This window comes from Marmota flaviventris, chromosome 10 (genome assembly GCF_047511675.1).
Source record: "Marmota flaviventris isolate mMarFla1 chromosome 10, mMarFla1.hap1, whole genome shotgun sequence".
Lineage (NCBI taxonomy): Eukaryota > Metazoa > Chordata > Mammalia > Rodentia > Sciuridae > Marmota > Marmota flaviventris.
The window spans coordinates 1,669,796-1,685,267 of NC_092507.1; the positions used below are offsets into that span (position 1 = coordinate 1,669,796).

At 59.2% G+C, this 15,472-nt stretch overlaps 1 protein-coding gene across 6 annotated transcripts in view; it reads left to right on the forward strand.

Annotated features, from left to right (window-relative positions):
- Positions 1–15,472, forward strand: part of Prdm16 (PR/SET domain 16) — a 307,066-nt gene that overhangs the window by 154,119 nt on the left and 137,475 nt on the right. For all 6 annotated transcript variants that reach the window (XM_071617269.1, XM_071617270.1, XM_071617271.1 and 3 more), the window contains one exon: positions 364–414. In XM_071617269.1, coding sequence (XP_071473370.1) covers positions 364–414 — 51 coding nt within the window. The remainder of the gene's footprint in view (positions 1–363; positions 415–15,472) is intronic.

Consider the following 15,472-nt stretch of genomic DNA (forward strand, 5'->3'; position numbering starts at 1 on the left):
GCACACATCCCGGGGTGCTCGTGCCCCTGATTTTGTAATGACATGTGTGGCTGGCCTTTGGAGGGACCTCACCCAGTTCCTGCAGGGCAACAGTGGAGCTACGCAAAGTGGCTCCATCTCTGAGGTGGAGCCATTAGGAACCAGTGACAGTGCTTCCAGGGGGAAGATGTCCCCTGGGCTTAGAGTCCTCAGCCCAGGGGTCCCAGGAGCCTCAGAACCCTTTGTGTCCCGCGTGGAGACGCCGCAGGGCCTGGTCCCATTACCGCAGAGGACAGCAGGATCTGCCCAGACGTGCAGCCTGCTGTATGTAGCTTGAGCCTGGTGCTCCAGAAACTAACGGCTGCTCTTGAACTTGTCTTGCAGCAAATGCTCGCGGATCCCGAGGTGCCGTCCCAGGAAGGCTGCATCCGAAAGGTAGGAGAGCTCGTCCCGTCCTCTCCCCGTCACGTGCTCCCGTCCCTGGGTAGAGGACTGTGTGATTTGATTGTCCGCGGGACACCATGTGGGTTCTCCGTTGCTGCCCTGCTGGTGTCCAGGAGCAATGCGCCATCAGGGGCCACGTGTGCTCAGCGCGGTGCCTGGGGTACTCGGGGCAGACGCTCGTTTTCCTTGTGGAAGCAGGTAGGGTCGCTGCACAGAGCCATCTCATTCGTGAAGACAGGAGAAGCTGTGGGCGTGCCTGGGGCCAGGCAGATGGGTGCAAACCAGACAAAGGCAGGTTGTGTTGACTTAGCCATCTTCACGGGATACTCACATGAAGAGAATCTGGGGGAGGCCACTGGCGGCAGACCCAGCAAACCTGTTGTATAAGCAAACCATCGGGAGAAAGCAAAGGTGTCAGCCTGGCCACTCTCCAGTCCCCGCTGACGGGGGCTGGATACGAAATGACAGGCACCAGCTCTGAAAGATCCAGAAAGGCAGCAGGGGCAGGAGAGCCACACCTGGGCCTCGTGTGAGCCGGCATCGGGACAGCCAGGGGCAGGAGCTGACCTCTGAACCTGGAACCACTCGCCAGGTAGAGTCCAGCATCCACCCAGGATGAGCCTGAGTCCACAGGCCTGCAGACACACCAGGACACGTGTGTGTGCACTCAACCTGCAGCTGGTCTCGGGTCTGGGATTTCAGTGGTGTCCTCCCTCTGGGCATCTTGGCTCTGAAACTAGAGGAAATGCAGAGCGCCGACTCGTGCTGCACCAGGCTCTGCTAGGCGGCTCCGCGCGGGCGCTGGGGAGGCCGAGCCAGCGCCGACCACCAGCTCCCAATGGGTGCGGCTGGCTTGCTATTAAAATCACCAGCAGGCCCTGCTGACCTTGTGGGATGACTGGGCTGAGCGTCTGGGCACAGGGGAAGGCAAGGTGGTGCCAGGTCGGCCGGCGGGCCGCACCACGCCAGGGGCCGGCTCCCCCAGGCACTGAGTCGGAGGACACATGGTGTGGCAGGTGTTTTCTGGCCCTGAGGTGGCTCCTGAAGGACCTCCGGCCCTGGCCGAAGCTCTCACCTTCCTCATCCCCATCTCTGGGGGCTGTTCAGCCCCGGAGGGACCCTTCTGGGGGACAAGGTGTCTTTCTCAGTCCCCGCTGCCTGCCCGAGGCCCGAGGCCTCCCTCCCTTCAGGGGTTTGCTCCATGGCTCAAATTGTGGCGAAGTCTGTCCCTCTCTCCCTCTCCTTCCCTGCCTCTGAGTGAACTTGTGTTTCCCAGAGGACAGAGGGCAGCACAAGACAGGAAGCAGCTTTCCTCTCTTCCTGCCCTGAAGCGGGCTGCCGTGGACTCTGACCTCGCGCCGTCTAGAGCGGGCACGAGACCTTGGTCTCCCCGCCGCCACTGCACAGGGCACCACGCCAGGTGTGTGAGCCCCCTGATGGGCGGTGGAGGCAGCCCGGCAGAAGCTCCAGATTGAACTGGGTGCAGGGATGGGTGGAGGGGCTACCCAGCCCCCGAGGATGAGAGTCCAGGCGGGAGGTCAAAAGGTCAAGTATAAGTTGAAAGGGCCATGGGAAGAGGCAAGCGCTGCCCACTTTTGAACCAGACCCAAACAAGACAGGATGAGCCCATCAGTGGTCTCCCTCCTCTGTCCACCAGCGGCACTGTCTGTGATCTGCCTTGTGTTGTCTCAATGGTGGGACCCGAACGAGGTCTTGTCTGCTGAGGCCCAAGTTTGTTGTGCTGCCTGTGGTGCAAGGTGCTGAGTGGCCAGGGACCCACTGGTACCTGCCCCGTGTGCTGGAGCAACCCATCAAACGCAGGTCCCTGTGAAGCTCACTGCAGCTCTTCAGGCTGAGGGGCTGCTCAGATCCCCAGCAGATCCAACCCCAGGGCAGCTGAGCACCAGGGAGGTCGCTGATGGGCACCAGAGCCCAGGGTATGTGGGCAGCTGGCTCTGTCCTGGCTCCCAGCCCAGCCCTCTCCTTCCCACTGAGCTGCCAGGGGAGGGTGGCGGCCTGCTGAGGGGCATCCTCACCCCTGTCCGCCACCACCTCCCACCAGACTGAGAAGTTGCCACTCAGGGCCCCCCGCGCGTGGGATCCCATGATTTCCAGCCTCGGAACTTGGCCATCAGTAGCATTCAGGGGCCCTGGTGCTTGCCTGCGGTGGGATGATCAAAAACCCAAGCCGGTGCTGAGGTCTGGGAGGGCAGAGGGGACTAGACTCAGAGAGGAGCAATGGGGGTCACAGGTCAAGGCAGGAAGACAAGACAGGGCCCATTTGCGTCTCTTCCAAGCTGAAGCCTTGGGAACAGACAGGTTACTACAGCTATGGGTAATTCGAACATAGATACAATTTGTTTGTTGCTAATGTAACCCCACGTGCCCTAGTGTGCCATGGTAAGGGTGAATTCAGTGAATTCTGTAGAACCAAATTCTGTGAACCCAAAGACGTTCACACTTGCATTAAAAATATAACAGAGAAGCAGGGGGCTGGGAGGCTGTGTGACCTTGGGCTGCTCAAGTGACATCTCAGAGCTTCCCTTTGGCATTCCTGGGAAGGCTTATACTTCCTGTCTTCTGTCTGCTTCAGTGAGATGCAAAGGAGTTAGCTAATTCTATGGGGGCTTGACCCGTTGGTGCAGAAGGGTGGTTTAGGGGTCAGTCGCTATTATAAATTCTACGCGTTGGAGAGAAGGTTGCTGCAGGGACCACAGAGCTCACAGGCCAGGGACCGCCCAGTGGCGGCGGAATTTGAACCCAGGCCCGCGGCGGGGCCGGGGCTCCCATCCCAGCGACAGCCTGTGAGCAGCACCTGGCCTGAGCCCGCCCACAACCGCAGTCCCCTTCCCCACCGCCACCCAGTGCCGCTGCCCCACTCCTCCTTCGTCCACCCAGGCTCCCTCGGCTCGTCCGTCCTCTGCTCCTGGCGACCCCGTCCCCCTTTCCCTGTCCCCTGGCCCGCGCCCCCGTGACCGCGCAGCCCCCCGACACCGCTCTTCTCCGCCGCCGTCCAGGTGCCTTGGCCACCTCGCGGCCCCGGGGCTTCCTGAAAAGTCGCTCTGGCGGGTCGCTGGGCCGCGTCCCTCTCGCGGCGCGGACCTCGGGGACCGCCCCTGCGCCGGGACTCTATTTAGTCTCTGTTTACTTAGAGGGAAAGCCCCGGGCTCCTGGAGAGCAAACATCTGCGGGAGATAATCTAGCGAGTTGTCCATCCATCACCGGCCGCGCGGCTCCCTGGAGAGCGCGCGGAGCCCGTAATAAAAAGGCCGAGCGAAGAGGCTTTGGGGACGAATAAAGAGCCGCGTGAAGGGCTCGCGGAAAATGGATGGAAGACGTTATTAAGGCTCAATGGCCGTCTTATCAAAATCCAATAGGATAGACATTTGGCAAAAGGCTTAAATTTATTCTTTGACTTTCTGGAGGGCTTGAATTTATCCGTTAACAAGAGTGTAGTCCACCCGGGGTGATGGTATCAGCCGAAAGAATTTTGATTCAATCTCTTCGGTGATATGAAAAGGGGAAACACAGCCCCGCGGCCTTTCCCTTTGTCCCACTTTATCTTGTTTTCTTTCACCGTCTTGAAAAGGAAGGACGGTTAATACAGTGCTACAGCGCGGCCGGAGAAAACAGACGGAGGAAGTGCCCTCCCCCTTTTGTGTTTTTATTTTCTCTCCTCCTCCCCTTCTCTACTCCCGCCACCAAACACATCCTTCATCCCGCTTACATCATTAGGACTTGGACCAGACACCTGAAAAGGTACCACTCTGAGGCTGCCGGAAAGGAGCAGCCCAGCCAGCCCCAGGGCGCAGGGCAGGCGCCCAGGAAGCAGCCCTGATGGGTCCATAAATCTCCCCCACCCCCAGCCCCCTTGTTATTATCTACAAAATGCTACAGGTCATAAAAGTCACCTGATAGCCCAGCCTCCTGTCCCCCAAACAGGGTGATTGATGGATAATTATAATCTGTGAGATGATTATTTGGGCGTTAGAACCGTGGCCTCTCCCGCGGGAGGTTCTCTGGCCGTGTGCTTCTGTGTGGCCCCAGGAGAGATGCCTCTGGGAACAGGACTCCCAAAGGTTCCCGGTCCCCGGGAGGGACTCCCTAATGAAGGGTGACTCTGTGCCGGGGGTGAGAGGTCAGCGTGTCCAGGGAGGTGGGAGCAAAGACAGGAGCAACTGCCCAGAGTCCTCTGCGAGGCAGCCACTTGGAGGCCCCGACCGACCGACCGACCGACCGACCGACCGCGGCCTGGGCCGTCTGCAGGGTGAATTTGTGGCCTTGCTAGGCTATTGAGCTCAGCACAGCACCGGGTAGCCAGGGGTTGAGATCAGCTTGGTGGCCTGGTGTGTGTCGTCCGCTTGGTGGCCTCCTGGGGGAAGCAGAGGCATTTTCCGTGCATGTGGATGAGGGCTGGGGAGGAAGAGGAGGGCGGGCGAGGGAGGTGGCTGGGAAGGCCTGAAACAGCGGAGCTGGAATGAGAGGCTGCCCTTCACGCATGGGCTCCCGCTGGCATTCCCTGGCGCCCGAGGCACGCCATCACGCCCCTTGCCTGGGTGTCCTTGGTTATTCTGAGTTCTGTGCCTTTGAGGTGAGTTTCCAAAATCCTATTCCTTCAGTGTTTCGAGATGCCTCTGGAAACAGGACTCCCAAAGGTTCCTGGTTCCTTGGTTGCCCCCCTAAACAGCCAGCCTGCTGGCACTGAGAACTCAAAGCTCTGCCATTGACCTGCAGTTTTCCTACAAATGTAATTAAAAAAAAAAATCACACCAGTCTCTAACCCTAAGAACCCTGCAATCAAAATTATTAATTTGCATGTAGGATCAGTTATGTCTTTATGAAACCAAAGTGTGTTTAGCTGCCCTGGAGACAGCCCCGAGTTGATTTTGATAATCTCAGGCTGAATAGACTTGCCTCGTCGCAGTAAGCCGGGGACAAAAGGCTGGACAGTGTCTGAAAGCCCTTTGACGACACGTCTCTCTTTCCATTGTTCGGGGGCTGCTGATAAAAGAACCGGGAGTCCATTAATTCAGTGAATGAACATATCGTAAAGTCAGTCCCCTCTTGAGAACAATAATGTTGAGGTCAGCTCTGGTCGCCATGGAAACTAAGTACTCCTAAGAAGTTCGCATCCTTGATTTTGCTGAATCAAAGGCTGCAAAGCGGAGAGGTGTAATGCGGCCAAGAGCAGTCCCTTCCCAAGAGGGCGCCGGGTCAGTGGCCCCGAGTTCCTGGCTTCTTCTCCCTCCCTGGGGGAAGGAGGACCCCGTTTTCACAGCTGCTGACGCTCATCTGGAAAGACCAGGGCAGAAACCAGGCAGAGGGAGGGGCCGCCGCAGTGGAAGCCTCTGCAGGCCCAGGCCCTGGCGGACTCTGCCCTCTCCCCCTAGCAGTCCCTGAACTTGCCTTCACGTGCTCTGTGGCCCCTTCATGTGCTGATAAGGGTGACGAATGTCCCTGGAGCCTGGCCTAGGTGAGTTATGGGTGGCCCCAGACTGGACGACCACTTTAGAAATGTAGTCTCGTTGCCTGTCTCCTCAACTGAGTGGACTGGCTACCCACCCCACCCCCACCTGCAGATCCCTGAAATCAGCCTCAACATCAGATTAGGCTGGGCAAGGTGCAGCTGACTAATTTCCTGTGAGGTAATTTATTACCTGCCGCAGCCACCGGTGGTGTCGTCTCCAGGGCCCTGCGTGTCAGAAGAGGCCTACAGGCACAGGGTGCTCAGGGCTCACCAGGAGGGGCTATTCATTTTCCCCCGTTTGTGAGGAATAGATGAGCTGGGGTCTGTGGCCAACATCTGAAGGCCCTGGAGACGGAGGGCCAGCCCCAGGCAGGCAGGCAGGCAGGGCTCTGCTACCCGGGGTCACTGCAGTGTGTGAGAGCAGTGGCCCTGGGGAACCTTCTGTCATCTGCAGTGTCACCCACCCTGCAGACACTTTCTGCTGAAACCCAAACCTCAGCAGCAGGCACACCCTCAGCCGTCGGGGAAAGATGCAGAAGCCACCAGGTGCACAGTCCGCAAGGTTAGCCCTGGGAGCTTTTCCCTGGGGGGGGGGGCGGCAGCCCATCACCCTCCCAGCCAAATCTGCTTGGGACAGTAGGCAGTTGGCCTTGAACCCTGGAGTTGCACCTTAGGTGTCTCCTCTGCCTGACCAGAGATGAGCCCAGGTCCTAGGGCCCTGTGTGGTCCAGGGACAGACTCAGGAGAGGAGGGAGCAACATTGCCGGGCCCCAGGGACAGCAGAAGAGGAGGTACCCTGGCTATGCTGGGAACCAGGGAACCAACTCAGCCCCCATGGCCTTGCACCCAAACCTGGTGATGGAGAGTGTCAGGCCTCTTGGAGGACACCTGCCTCCAAAGTTGGTATCCCAGCACCTGCCACGGGTCAGGGTTCACAGGCCTGTCTGACCTGCCTCCCTCCCCTCCTCCTGTCTTGGGGTGTCTGGGCAGCCCTGCAGGGGCTCTCGGGCCCCATCACCTGAGCAGCCCTGCAGGAGGACGCCTCTCCGGCACTGGCTTCCGAGGCAGGATTTATTGGCTGTATTATCGGCTTTATAGGAGCCAGATGGAGGCGTCAATAACCTTGGCCCGTAATCTTCAGGTGGGTGCAATATTGAGTTAATTAAATCGTGCCACACTATTAGGAGAGAAATATATATCAGCTCTGAGTTCTGTTTTGCTTCCTCTGCTTTAGAAGCGCCAACACCTGCCTCACTGCTGTGGGTGCTGCTCGGTGGAGTGGGGACCTGGCAGGACCTGGCTCTCAGGGCCTGGTGGTGGCCTTCAGAGCACCTGCCTTGTCTTACTGTGGGACTCCGTCCTCATGAGTGTGAGGTTGACTTCTATCTGTGCAGGCACGTGCTAGGTGTCTGGTGCCTCTGCAGGGAATGTGGGCCACCCACCCCTGTGCTGTGGACCCTTGGGACCCTCCCTGTGGCCTGGCCACTGGCTTTTGGCCATGGCATGGGTGCCCCTCCTCTCTGAGCCAGTGTCCCTGGGGGGCCTCTCCAGGTGTGAAGCCACAGGGAGTGGAGGTCCCAGCTGGTGTTTCCCCAGGAGGGCAACAGCTCAGAGCCAAGGATGGCCTGCACAGGCCCTTGGAACCTGGAAGAGAGAGGCCCTTCCCAGCTCCCTGGGCCCAGCTCTGAGCCCGGGAAGTTCCCCCATGAAGGAGGGTGGGGAGGGGGCCCAGCGGCACCAGCAACCTGGGCTCACCTCCCGCCTGCACATTTCTGTGAGATGAGGTCCTGACCGCTGACTCTGCAGGGCCGTGTGGGTCCCAGGTGGGGACAGTCAGCAGCTGGCACTGAGGGTCACCCCTGCCCTGTTTCACAGCAGTTCTGGCTCCGCCTGGTCCATAGTGTTGGGGACAGGAAGCAGTGTGGCGTAGAAGGGAGGAAAGACAGACGTGGGGTAGCGAGAAGGGGGATCCCACCTTCCCTGCCCCAGTGCAGGCCCCGGGGGCTGGCACCATGCAGCACTGTACTTCGCTCATCGCCCACAGAGGGCCCGCCCTACGCCAGGCTACCCACCATGCCATGCAGGCGCCTTTAGCCCCCTTGACCACATGCAAAAGAGGTGCGGGGGGTGGGCCAGGCCTGAGGCAGCACCACTAGTGAAGAGGACCCTTTGGAAACACTGCCCACCAGACCCCAAAGCAAGCGTGTCCTGCGCTCCCGCCGCCCCAGGGCTGCTCTGCAGGTGTCCAAGCCGGCTGACCACCCCTTCAGGAACCACGGTCAGGAACCGAGTGCTGCGGACATGGTTGAGCTCAGGGAAGAGCAAGCCCAGGCCAGCTGGAGCCCTGGAGGGAGGTGCCCCTGCAGCTGTCGGCATAAGCCATCCTGCGACTGTGGCTGCGACTAAGGAAGCCTGTCGTCCCCCTTGGAACCCCGGGCTGTAGAGGGTGTGTGCTCCCGCAGGCCAGGGCACAGATGGCCCTTCTTCCCATGCCTGCCCAAACCAGTCACCTGCCCCGGCACCCAGGACTGTGTGGAAAATGGGCTCCGTCTCCGTGGGAGATCTGCACAGCAAACAGTACAGACGTGAGGACAGGGGGCTTCCTGGAGGAGGTGGTGTCTGAGCTGACCCCGACCAGCCCCCAGGTCACAAGCTCAAGCGCAGGACATCCCTGGAGGTGCACAACTAGAGAAGGAAGCCCCTGGGCAAGGCTGAGGCGCCGTGAGCCTGTGACAGCCTGTCCTTTAAGCATGTCTGTGTCATGGCTTCCCTGCCCTGTCCACCTCGGGCATCTGTGGAGTGCCTCGAGGTGTCCTGGGGGCCGGCCATCTCTCTCACACAGAGGGTGTGGCCATGGATCCAGAGCCACCAGGGGAAAGGAAGACCCTCCCAAGAGGTGCCAGGCACGTCACAGGGGATGTCCCAGGACCCTTTGCTGGGCGGTTTGGCAGAGAATGTGTCTGGAACCGAGGTGGAGGACACCCGGGTGGCGCCTTGCTTGGTGCCATAACTAATGGGCCCTTAGGCCCTTAGACCACCCAGTGCTACGTGGGGCCTTGCTAGCCACCTGGCGGGCGGGTAGGTAGAGACACCCACGAATCTCGAGCGCTCATTGCCGAGGGAGAGACACCAATCCAAAAACGTCACGCGTGTGTGACGCGACTCTGTGGTGTTCTGCCGAGGGCAAAGCTAGAGGAATGGAAAGGTCAGGTGGGGCCGGGAGGCGAGTGGGCAGACATGGGCATCGGCCAGGGGAGTGCAGGGGACGTCGTGACTTTGGGTACAAGGCTGTGGAGTGTCCATGGAGGGGGCCACACGCGAGCCCTCGTGGGACACAGGTTCCTGTTGACGTGGGGGAGCTCGTCCTCCAACCCCGACAGGGTGGTCCTTGAACACGCTACACGCTGGCCACTGGAGCCCGAGGGGTGAAGGAGGAAAGGAGCCGCCCGAGACCTCCGTGCTGTGCGCTCGATTTTCCTTGAACCTGCAGTTGCTCTACGGAGAGGGGACTGTTCACGGACGCGGCTCTCAGAACGCAGCCTGGCGTGCACACACGCACTCGTGATTCACACACACATACCACACGGGCAGGCTGGGAGAACACACAGAATTGGCAGAGCCACTGCTTGGTGCGTCCCGTGGTTGCGTCCAGGTCACTGTCACCATGGGCTCCTTGCTGTTGGCGTGAAGTTCTGGGCGCTCTGCCTGCCATGGTAGGCACTGCAGATGGCGGATGTAGTTGACCCTTGACCCTGCTGCTGGGTTGTCCCACTGTGGCTTGCTGGAGTCACAGTCCTTGTGAGTGGGGCGGCAGGTCCTGCCTTGGGGTGGGACCTTAGGTCTGATGACCAGGGGGTGTCTGTCTGACCTCCGGACTCGGGACTGGGCTGGGGGGGATGGAGCCTTCTAGGCTGTCCTGCTCCTGGGTGAGCAGTCGGGCACCCTGTGACTCTGCAGAGCTCTCAGGGGCACCCTGTGACACTCTGCTCCACGTGCGGCACCAGAAACTTCAGAGAAAGCTCACCTGCTGGCCATAGCAGCGCCACCCTGGGCTCTGTGAAAACTAAAACTCCTGGTATTTTAAGTTCCTGAAGTGGCAGGACTAGGACTTTAACCCAGGGCTACTCTACCACTGATCCACACCCCCAGCACCTTTAAGTTTTGTTTTTTTTTTAATTTGACAAAGGGTCTTGCTGAGTTGCCAAGGCTGGACTCAAGCTTGCGATCCTCCTGCCTCAGCCTCCTGAGTTGCTGGCATCACAGGCGTGCACCACTGTGCCCAGCAAGTCCCTGAATTTCAGAGGCTGTTTGTTACTGCGGTATAACCCCACTCACCCTGACTGATGCGCTTAGGGAATTTCTTACATTTTGTTCAATTCACAAAATATCCAAACGCCCTTCCTTCCTGCCTTCCCTCATTTGTTCCCCTATTAAACAAATATTTACTAAGCACCTACTGTGAGGAAGAGCTGTCCAGGGTGCTGGAGAACAGAGGCTGGGTTCTTTCAAGTCTCCTGTCTTCAGGAGTTTGGATTCTTCTGAGACTGCAGTCTCCTGCACAGAGGAGCCTCTGTGGCCTTTGTTATTTGTGTCCCCAATTCCCCAGGGGCCCTAGTGGAGGGGCACACCTCCAAGACCCTCTCGTGTGGCTTGCTCTGTGCCTTGGGGCAGTGCTGTCCCATCATGCTGTGGCGGGTGTGGCTGTGTGCCTGCTCGCTGGGGACGCTAGGAGGTCCTTTCCCGGGCAGCGCCTCCATTCCCTCTGTTAAACACCGGGGAAATCGTGAGGATAACAAATTGATTTTGGCCAGAAAGAGTGGGATTCTTAATTCAAGAGATTCAGCGTGAGTGTACTGCTCTCTTGTTTAATAATATTTCCTTCTTTGAATAATGCCCTCTTCCAGCCTCGGCCTCTTTGTATGCTAACGGGGTTCATTACTCCACCTGGCACCCACGTCCATCAGCGGGGCCATATTGGTGAGCGGTTTCTTCTCACCCAGTTAGCAAGATGTTTCTCCAGTGCCGTGTTGATAAATGAAGTAATAAAAAGCAAGACACATTATTTTGTGTTGGAGCCTTGCCTGTTATTTCTGAGCAATGGCTGAGACTCAGAGGATTAGCCACAGAAATGTTTGCGTTGCCGGGGACGGAAAATCATCACATAAAAAGAGCCTGGTTCGGCGTTCATCATCGGCCAGCCGGGAGGAAGGACAGTGGAGCACAGACACCCGGCTCTGCGGGACTTGCCAGGTGAGGGGCAAGGGCAGGCTCCACAGCCACTGCCGGCCACTGCTGGCCACTGCCGGTCAGGCCCACCTGCACCAGGCCGGGGCTTCCTGCTCACCTCCCAAACCCAGGCCTCGCGGTTACCAGGGCCCTGAGAGGGCAGATAATTATGGGAAGGGAACCAGAGAGCTGCAAAATGAAGTGAGGAGGAGGGAGCCGGGCAGATTTCCTCCCTTTGTGTTTGGGACGCGCAGTGAGTGAGAGGCAGGGCAGCAAGCGCACGGTGAGGAGGAGCCCGCGTCAGGCCTGGAGGGCGGCACTGGCCGCAGTGGCCTCCCTAGTGCCTCCCCCAGGAAGTGCCACCAGCCCCAGGGGAGCCCGTGTCCCTCTGCTCACCCAGAGGCGGGTCGGGGAGTACAGGGGCGCACCTGGGCCTGTCTGTTTGCAAGGCCCAGAGGTCTAGGACCAGGGCGGCCAGGCGCTGCCTGCCACAGGGTGACGCTCTCAGGCCACCTCGGGGAGCTCCGGGCCCCACAGCCGCTCTCCCCTTCGTATTTTCATGAAGTTTCCAGGTCTGGACAGGTGTGCGCACCCCTGAGGCAGGCGGGCAGGGCCCCGCAGCCTCCCCCTCTGGGCTCTGCATGGGCAGTGTGCTCTCCAGCCAGTGTCCTGCGGGAGCCTCCCCCCACCACCCCACGCCCCCGCCCCGGCTGGCGTGTCCTGCCTCCCCGCCTCTCTGGTTGGGCAACTCCCGCCACGACCCTGCTTCCCCTTCCTGCTGGTGCAGAAGGTGTCGCCCTACCTGCTTCCTCACTAAACCCCAGCACTTACTTTAACAGATTCAGGGTCCCTCTCTGAGTGTCACGATGCCCTCCTGGCCCCTGGCTTCCCAACACTGCGCGTCACCTGGGCCTCCTTGGGAGCCCCCACTGGGATGGATTCCATCCCAGGAAAGCTTGGCTTCTCTCCGGGAGCCACGCTGGGACCCTTCTCAACCCTTTCTCCCCCAAACAGGCCAAAGCAGGCACTGGGGTAGGCCCAGCAGGTGCTCCTGCCTGGCCCTCCACAGGGGGACCCCACAGGAGGACCTCTGTCTCAAGCCCTGTGGCTCTGGGGACCAAGCCCCCAAACACAATTCAGGCCATACAGGGGGTTGGCTCAGCTCCAGCATAACCATGTAGGCTGCCTCGTCAGGCCGCCCCAGAAAGCCACAAAGCTCTGTCCATGGGCACTTCTGTGGGCACAGGAGGCTCCGTGGTAAAAAGAGCTTCTTCAGAGACCAAAGGCTCCATAAGAGAACTTCCTCTGCCTGCACGGGATTCCCATCCGGAAAATGGAGACAAGAGCAGTTTCTACCCAAAGTGGCAGTGATACCATGAGCTTCTGTGTGTGAAACACCCGTAGAATCGCACCTCACTTGTGGTTGGGGTGCAGAGTGCGAGCTAGGTGGTGGTGAGCAGGGTGGTGGACATGATGGTGGCCGTGGTGAGGATGGTGGTGGTGGTGGTGATGGTGATGGTGATGGTGATGGTCATGGTGATGATGGTGATAATGGTGATGGTGATGCTGGTGATGGTGGTCATGGTGATGATGGTGATGCTGGTGATAATGTGATGATGGTGTTGGTGATGGTGATGGTGATGATGATGGTGATGATGGTGATGGTCATGGTGATGATGGTGATGATGGTGATGATGGTGATAATGTGATGATGGTGATAATGTGATGATGGTGATGGTGATGGTGATGATGGTGATGGTGATGGTGATGATAGTGATGGTGATGGTCATGGTGATGATGATGGTGATGGTGGTCATGGTGATGATGGTGATGCTGGTGATAATGTGATGATGGTGATGGTGGTCATGGTGATGATGATGGTGATGATAGTGATGGTGATGGTCATGGAGATGGTGATGGTGATGGTGATGGTGGTCATGGTGATGATGATGGTGATGGTGGTCATGGTGATGATGATGGTGATGGTGGTCATGGTGATGATGATGGTGATGATGGTGATGCTGGTGATAATGTGATGATGGTCATGGTGATGATGGTCATGGTGATGCTGGTGATAATGTGATGACGATGATGATGGTGGTCATGGGGTTGTTGGATGGTGAGGATGCTGGTGCGGCTGATGATGGTGATGACATGGTAGCAATGGCCATGCTGATAATGATGTCAGGAGACCTTGAGGTCCCATCCAGTCACACTCATTATGTGGGGAGCCAAGAAGCCAGGAGAGGACATCCACAGAGGCCTGGGAGACTCAGGAGCCGCAGTCCTGGCTCCGCCATTACCCAGGGTGGCCAGGGTCAAGCCACTTCACCTCTCAGGGCCTTTGTTTCTGACTTGGCAAGCCAGGACAGACGCTGTGCCCACTCAGGTTCCTGGGGCAGCGAGACCCGCAGGAGATAAGGCACGGAGCTCTGTGGAGGGGCCTCACACACAAGGTATTAAAAAGAAAGAACAACAGGAAGCGGCGGAAGGAGAACTCATAAATGTCCCTCATACCCTGGCCCTCGCAGATGACCTCTCACACAGAAAAGCGGGCCTTGGGGAGTTCATAAGAAATACAGGACTTCCTGCAAGATAGCGAGTGGATTGTGAACTGTGAATTACTTTTTTCCTTTGAAAACTGATGTAGCCAGGTCAAAATATGTTTGCGTTTCCAAGCCCTTGGGTTCCTTTGTGCCCGGCCGGTACGACTTGGTTTCCACACCCCCTCACAATGCAGGGAAACATCCTTGACCGGCCAGACGGCCCTTCTGATAAGCCTGCCCAGCCCGCGTGGGCCCGGGGGGCTGGGGAGGGGTTCACACAGCACCGAGATGGCTGTCACCCTCTGGCCAGCAGGCCCTGGAGCAAGGCCAGGGAGCCGGGGGCCTGGCAGGCTGTCCACGCAGAGCTGCCCCCACACTCTGCGCCCACACCCAGGCCTCTAGGGACCGGACCCCCAGGCGCCTCTTCTATCTGGGAGAAGGAGCCCTTCCTTCCAGCCCCACCCACCCTTCATCCTGGGCCTGGATGCCCCATGGGGCCCCCTGGTCAAGGGGCCACGGGGCAATAGCACGGGAAGGGACAGGGCTCCAGGCCCCTCTGTCCTTCCCCTTTCCAGGCCACCTCCTTGCTGCCCAACACTGAATGATGGGTGTTTGGGGGAGAAGGGCTGGAAATTAAGTCTCCTTATGGTTTTGGCTTATGGTTTATGAGCCCTCTGTCATTTATGCTTGTAAGGAAAGGCTGTCCACGGGGCCAACACCTTGATCATCCATGCTGGTTCTACAGATGAGACCATGAGGCTCAGAGAGGTGAAGGAGCCTGTCTGGGGTCACACAGGTAGGGTAGGCTTTGAGCCAGGGGCTCCAGCTCTGACACACAGTGGGAGCCTGAAGACCCAGGGCCCCCTTCTCCTGAAGGGGCTCCACATTGTTCTGCGACCACTCAGGGACTGGGAGGCCAGCACCCAACACTTGTGAGTTGCAGGGCTCATCTGAAAGCAGGACCAGCAGGTGGGTAGAGCCAACCAGGGGAGCCAGAGCAGTCCAGCTGCAAGGCCTGAGGTGATGGGGACCCGTGGGGTGTTGGCCAGCATCTCCTCAGCACCCCCACCTCCCTCTTCCCAGCGTGAGCTGCTGCTGGCCACGCCCGCCGAGGAAATGGGAGGACAAAGTCAGAGGGATGAAGTTCCCACCCAGGGGACATGAGGAGGGGTCACGGCTGGAAACCCCACCGAGAACAGGCCCCTGGCCCGTGCCCCTTAGTGGAGAGAGAGCCACAGTTGTGGTGATGACCACCGGGCAAGCGTCCATGGCAGCAGGTGCCTGATGTCCCTGTCCATCCCACCGTGATCCCAGGGCTGCACCAGCCCAGCAACTGCAGGTGCCCTGTTGGAGTGTCCAGTGACCTCTGAAGCCCTTGGCCCCTGGAGGTGAGCTTACACCTCTGGACTCAGCATGTGGTGGGGACATGGGCGAAGGCCAGCTCCTCTGGGTCTGTGGCCTCTGGCCCCAAGGTGGAGGGTTGGCCTGGCCTGCACCATGGGTATGCTGGCCGTGCCCGGGTGGGCCTCAGCACAGGGGCCTCTGCTGTTTGGGTCCAAAGGCCCAGGATGAGAGGGGCCTGTTCTAAGAACAGGGCTGGTTCACGTGGGGCAGCTTCGCCACCTGACTGGGGTCTGAAGCTGCGTTCCTGGAGCCCACCTGTCCCACCCAGAATTCTGGGACAACCCCAGGCCGTGGGAGTGAGTCTCCTGCTGGCCTGCGACTGCACACTGCAGCCGCCCTGTCGGGGGTGGGAGGCTGTTCCCGCAGCCCAAGGCTTGGCTCCCCCCTGGGACCCCAGCGAGACCAG